Genomic DNA, 6,965 nt, shown 5'->3' with positions numbered 1-6,965 from the left:
TCTTCAGAAAAATACTGTTCATTTTTAAGAAAGTGCTTTTTACTTAATATTTTTTCATAATAACTTTAAAAATTTTTAACTTCTTCAAACTTACTCGTTAACTTTACTGAATAGTTTTTTTCGATGACTTCATGCAATTCTGGATCAATGTGAGTAATACAAAAAAGTGGCATACTTTAAAACTGTTCCGCGGTATGCTGCCGCATAACGCCCGAGTGCGAGCGCGAGGACTCCCTCTACTACCGGCTCTGTAACTCAATGAATTTCAATTTGTCCATTTTCTTATTAGACATTTTTGATAGTAAAAGAGTCAAGCTTTCTTTTGAGACTATTTAAAAAAAATCGTAGATGCCTAAATTGCGAAAAAAGTTAAATAAACAATTGATTTATTGAAAAAGTTGTTTAAACAATTTTTTTTTGTTATAAATAATAAAATAGGATGAAAGCGTGTAAAAAGCACTTTCCAACACCCTCATAAAAATTTTAAATCGCGTAATTAGAAAGGAAGTTACAGGCGTTTGAAACTACCACTGCAGGCATTGGGGTTGAAAATTCAACCGCCCTTCACTTGGGGAGGGTTGGTAATCCTGGTCTATAAGTTTGTGGATTAACTACTGTTGGGTAGGCGAACATATTCCCAGAATTTAGAGACAATCGAAAAACATGACTTTTTGAGTTGGGGCAGTTGAGGAATAATGCCCCGAATGTAGATTTGAAAGTTACGGAAAGAATATGAAATTACACACTAATCATAATTAGTGTGTAGTTTCATTTATAGTTTCATTTTATCATTAACAAATTGGATTGGTCTTGCATGAAACCTTAAACTTAAATACTTTAAAATAAGTGCATACAATTCTAACTCATCTTGGTATAGAGTTCGGTTCTGTGACAGATACGTGTTATCAAACAGATAAGATGTTCCTATGTCTCTTAATCAATAATATATACTCTAATATCATACTCTTATAGTTCTCCTCGTCCTTCTCCACGGTCAGTGTGTTATCGTTCTTTTGGTGATTGACAGAATCTTCAGAAAGCAAACTTCTCTGTGGTAGTTACAAGATAAACACCCGGAAATTCAGTGGAGGTCGACCCGGTGATCGGTATCATTTTCAGAAGAAAATCATCTTTGAGGAAATGATCCGGTTTCAATTTAGAAATTATCAACAAATACCAAAAATAAAATGTAACATAGAAGAGCGCCCCTTTGTTTAATTTAATGTTTTATAAAAACTTATAATTGGAATTTAATGATATTCAAAAGACAACAATACTAGATATAGCTAGTGTATTTGTTCGCGGCTTCGAGACGCATCGATCGACCTATTGCTAAATCTTATATGACCCATCAATATCTAATTATAAAGTTTCTAAAAAATGGTTCATTATGTTTTTACGAGAAAAATTTGCTTGATATTCAGAAAAAAACAATACTATACCTAGAGTATTTGTTTATATGAGAAAAACTTTTTTTATGCTAGGAATACCACAACTGTTTGACCTACCATATCCTACCAATATCGTCTTTAATTTTTGAACCAAATTACTTACTTTGTTTATAAGATGATTCTTTTTTGTAAAAGTACCGTCTGCAGTTGACGATAATTTTCGCTTCTCCGAGACGCGTGAATTGACCTGTTGACCTATCCCCCCTTCATTTGACAGATTTCATGTCTTTCAAATCCGTTAGTATTAATCCGTGCCCCGGGTATTTGAAATTAACCCTTGGTTTGAAATGGAAAAGCCCATTTTTAAAAAAATGGAAAAAGGATGATATTGTTATTACCTTTTTGCAAATTAAAGTTCAGTCAACACTTAAGGAATTTTCAAGGAATAATTTGCATTCAATAACTTTAAATTTTGACCCCCCCCCCCTCTACAATCCCCTTGTATTATGCTCGGAATTCCTAACTAATTAGGAATTGCTTAAGAAGTTTTTGTTTCGCCTTTAAATCATGAAAAATAATTGTTTTTCTCGATAAATGATATCGTTGATGAATTTTAAGAATAATATTTTCAGATTAATATAATTGATAATTATTTCAACAATTTTAATTTATTCGAAAAAAATGTTTACTGTTAATCGTAAGAAGTTATTTTTCTATAAAAGATATTCTATCATTATTTAAACAATATCTATTTGTTTAAACAATGTTTTTCCTATGTCAACCTCGATAATTTACTATTTCAGTGTGTTGATGATGCAGTGAATGAATGTTACATGTGGCATTTATTGTGGAAGACAGCTTTGTATTTACAGTGAAACTCTTCTATAGCACCGATTATGGGGCTTTATTTAAAAAGTTAATAATCATTCACTGGTGCCTTTTTATAGGAGATGTGGAGACATTTTTTTAGAATCTTTTGCACTATGTCACTTATTCTTTAGTATTTTCTAATTTGACAACTTATTCCGTGATTCTTTAAGCATTACTTTCTTTCATCTAAAATTTTCTCCCCTCTTTCCTAATGAAAGGAGCAAATGATATTAATAATTACTTTTCACGATTGAAAGATGAGAAAAAATTGCTCATGCAAATAATAACTGTTTAAAAAATAGAAACTTAGTTTAAAAATTCTTGAAAACTTGTGATGCATATAATTCAATTAATTTATAGAAAATAAATAATTATAATTTATTTAAAAAAAAATTTTTAATACCTTATTTAGCATGAATTTCAATTTTTTTGCACTTTCCAGGCATGGTATAAGGGGGTTGGGGACGCCAACATTTTAAGTTATTGGATAAAAACTATTCTTTAAACATTCCTTAAGAGGTGAGCAAACTTTAGTTTACAAAATATTAATAACAAGTTCTTCTTTTTCTATTTTGTCGAAACCCGAACTTTTCCCATACAAAACCCCATGAAAATTTCTCAACTCCGGGGACACGGTTTGATGTTAACAGATTTAAATGAAATAGGTAATTTTTTCCAGGAATCGAAGAAATCAAGGGCGATCTATCGTCAAAAATCAAAAATCTAATTTTTGGACCACCCTAATGACGTCTTCAAAAGTTTAAAAAAAGGTTACATTGTTTATACAGGGGGATTTTTTATTTTGAGACTTCGAAATATCTCAAGAAATGTGCATCCTACAAACAAATGTTCGTCATAAAAACTCCTTACAAATTTAAAATTTGAAATGGGGATATGAGTTTTTTTACAGATTCGCGATAGATGGCGCTGCAATGTTCGCAGTGATGGCCCCTCAAAAATAAAAAGGGAAAAGCAACTTTGTGCAATATCAACCCCCCCCCCCCCTCTGGGGAGTTATTTCATTGTAATTATTAGATAAGGAGCCTCTAGGGAAGGATGCCGCAATGTTCCCCCTCCACGAACCCGTGAAAAGTGGACAGAACGTGACGTGAGACTCCCTGAGCACGATCGTACTTTTAACCCCAGACTGAATGCAAGGTTGTGTCATACTTTCACATATTACACACTGCACATATTTACACAATGCATCCACGGACAGCTGCCCCCCACTACCCCCACCTAACCTGACAGGAAGTCTCCAGTAAACTCAGCTCGACCAATCCGTATTGTGCACATGGTTTGTCGCATCCTTCCCTAGAGGATCCTTATTATTAGAGACATTTATGCGCCATCTATGGCAAATTGAAAAAAAATCTTAAATAAAATTTACATATTTTTTAATGGGGAATCTGAATCTCCGATAAAAAATAATTTTTTAAATTTGAAATTATAAAGTTATAGCCTCTCTCCTCCCGTTCTCAAAGGGGGTTAGGTGTTGATTCTTGACATACTTCGATGTCTCAAGATAATAAAAAACACCCGGTATGAAGAAAACTGTTTTTTTAATTTGACATATAACACTACCGTAAGTTAACAAGTTGTTCATTGAACACAACATATCGAATAACATTTTTCTGGGCTTTATGATTTTTAGAAAATAAGATTTCCAGTAAGACAGAAACATAAACTTGAAAAATATTGAAAGTCTATGTTTTTCATTTTTATTACAGAAAAAGCTCCTTCTATGAGCAAGTAAATCTATTTGATACCTACAGAATAAGCAGAATGATCATAAAACAAGCACAAATAATTTTAGTTCAGGGTGTTCGATCATTTATTATGATTTTTTTTATTTTTAGGGGTTGAAAAGGGGCGTGTTGCGGAAAAGGTAGGGGTGCAATACTTTGTAGATTTAATTTGGACATTAAAAAATCTTAGAATCAACACTAATATTTTAGGTCTAGATTTTATGTCATTTTTTATGATTTTTTCGATTCTTGAGAGTTAAATTGGGGTGTGTTTTGGAAGTGCTAGGGTGTTGAAACTTTTACAAGTACCTTTAGTTATCCAATATATCTATTTAAAACTTTCGAATTTTAGGTCTGGGTGAAAAATTTGTTTTTTTAAAACGTTGCAAACTTCAGCGAGGTGGCAAACATGACATTAGTTTGGCGAATGACAGCAGTAAACGAAGAGAAGTAATTTTCTATGTACTTATAATCAATTGACACTTTGACTTGTAAATTCACGATGAAATGTGTTTTTAAGCGAATAATTCTGTTGCATTTGGTTTTTCATTACACCATTGCATACAAATTATTGCGTCATAGGCTAAAAATCAAGTTAGCCCCTCATTCTAATGGAGTTGAATGCATGTGAGGGGCCAATAAGTAGTTTTTATTTTTTCAAACTATGAAGTAAAGCTCTGATCATTTCCGCAAAAATACATTTTGTAGCCTTGAATGTGAGAATGATATAGGGGAAAATAGTTCGTGTGCCAGAACTACTTCCGTATGAAAAATTATTCAAAATTTTTTTAATTTATCTTCTCATTATCAACAGAAATGGATCTTGTTTTTTTTCCGCAACCCTCTGAGTACCCTCTCTAACATATAATTTGACCATTATGGTCGGTTAAGCCGTTTTTGAGAAAATTTAATTTTTTGATTTTTCAAAATTTATTTATATGTTTTGTAAACATTCTTTTTTTTAGTTGATACTTGAAGTAACTTCATCTTATAGGGGTAGCCACTTGCTCATGCAATATGCATCACATCCGAGCGGGGGCATTCAGACCATGCTTATCCTGCTATGGCCTTTGTCATGAATTATTTTTCGATAGGACACTTAGTTTTTGTTTTAATGGTAAAAAATAACATTAAAAATTAAAAAATGAATTTTTGAGAAAAACGGCACAAAGCACGACAAAAATAAATAGAAAAAATTAGTTCACCGTAAAAGGAGCTACACATTTGTCATTATTCATTTTGTAATGGGACACATAGTTTTTGTTTTATTCGTAAAAATTAAGAATAATAAAAAAATAAAATGTTTGGAAAAACAACACAAAGTAGGAATAAATGAGTGAATAAAAGTTATTTACTTCCAGAATATATACAAATGTCTTATTAACCATTTTTTAATAGGAAGCGTCGTTATTGCTTTAATCATAAAAAATAACATTAATAAAAATTGAAAAATTAAATTTTTGGTGAAATGATACACTATACGAGAAAAAATGAATTCATAAAAGTTGTTCAACCAAAAAAGTCTAAAAATTAGCTTAAAATCATTTTTTGATACGATACGTGGTTTTCGTTTCAATCTTAAAAATCACATTAAAAATAATGGAATTAAATATTTTGAAAAACAACACATGACAAATTAAAACATTTATTAGGGCGAATATATAAAAATTGTACACCCAAAATAGATCTACAAATTTTTTATTATTAACTTTTTGATAGAACGCATATTTTTTGCTTTATCCCTAAAAAACAAAATAAAAAATAGAAAAATCAAATTTTTAGACAAAAGCCATAAGCTACGAAAAAAATAAAGAGGCAAAATTTGTTAACTGAAAAAATCTACAAATTTTTATGAATTTTTGGAAAAATGATGCAAGGTACGAAAGCACATTAGTGGCAGAAAAATTGTGCATTACAAAAAATCTACAAACTTGTAATAAAATTTTGTTATCAGAATATATTCAAAAGAAAAAAACTTTCATTTTATAAGGCCTGCATACAAATTTGGGGGAAATACAAAAATCGAACGCGAAGCATGAGAAACAACAGTTGCGCCCTTGAATCTGGCAGATTTTATTATTATTATTATGTTTCCGTATATTAAAAAGTTGCAATAATATAAAAAAGTAACAGTAAACAATATAATATTATATGAAGTCCACTCAAAGGTTGCACAAACTTAAACTTACTTTTAAGAGCCCATGTTTCTCCTTTTCTAATGCTATTTGCATACACCAGTAATTGTCCTTGACACGTTTCTTTGGCATATTTGTAGACCTTTTCAGTCTTTGTAAATGTTGTCAACAAAGTTTTTGGTCCCAGACGCTTAAAAATTTCTTCCGTTTTCTCTAAAGATTTTTGACATTCAGCCACGGTCAAAAAGTATCGTAAAAGTACTAATACTAGCCAAATTTTCTGCATCAAGTACATTTTTTTAGAATTTTGTAATAAAACAAAATTAATATTTATGTTAAGTAGTTCACATAAATTACTTGAGATGTTTTGAGATTTCAATGAGGCGTAGAATAAGCGAGGGAACTGGTCATAGAAAGTTTAACTGATAGTAAGGACAACCGATGTTATCGAGGAACACTGGTATAACTGACGATTGACCATTAAGAGTCCCAAATCTTCCGAATTGTGCCAGATACGTAGTGCAAGATAAGGGATCGACTATGTATGTAATATATAGCGCTTTCAGGGAGAAGGAAGATTTAGACCTATAGCGTTACGCTAATAGTGATTAACTACATGAAAAGTTCATGAAAAGTATTACATAGGGGGTCTGATTTTTCTGACTAGGAAAGTGATTTTTTTTCCTCATTTCCAAGATTTGATTCCTTGTCACTAGATAGATATATACCAAAGATATTAGACATAAATGCGGAACGTGTTATTCACGAGAGGTTCTTTGGAAATTTGCTTTTCGACAATCTCGCATGTAAAGTACAATACT

At 31.2% G+C, this 6,965-nt stretch overlaps 1 protein-coding gene across 2 annotated transcripts in view; it reads right to left on the bottom strand.

Annotated features, from left to right (window-relative positions):
• LOC117170521 (nose resistant to fluoxetine protein 6-like) overlaps nt 1-6,573 on the bottom strand; it is a 33,881-nt gene extending 27,308 nt beyond the window's left edge. For both annotated transcript variants that reach the window (XM_033357303.1, XM_033357312.1), the window contains exon 1: nt 6,199-6,573. In XM_033357303.1, coding sequence (XP_033213194.1) covers nt 6,199-6,439 — 241 coding nt within the window. In that variant the 5' untranslated portion in view covers nt 6,440-6,573. The remainder of the gene's footprint in view (nt 1-6,198) is intronic.
• Between the last annotated feature and the right edge of the window lie 392 nt (nt 6,574-6,965).

The sequence above is a fragment of the Belonocnema kinseyi genome, chromosome 1, assembly GCF_010883055.1.
Source record: "Belonocnema kinseyi isolate 2016_QV_RU_SX_M_011 chromosome 1, B_treatae_v1, whole genome shotgun sequence".
NCBI lineage: Eukaryota > Metazoa > Arthropoda > Insecta > Hymenoptera > Cynipidae > Belonocnema > Belonocnema kinseyi.
Note: the sequence above shows the minus strand (reverse complement) of the source record. Positions and strands in the feature narration are given on the sequence as shown.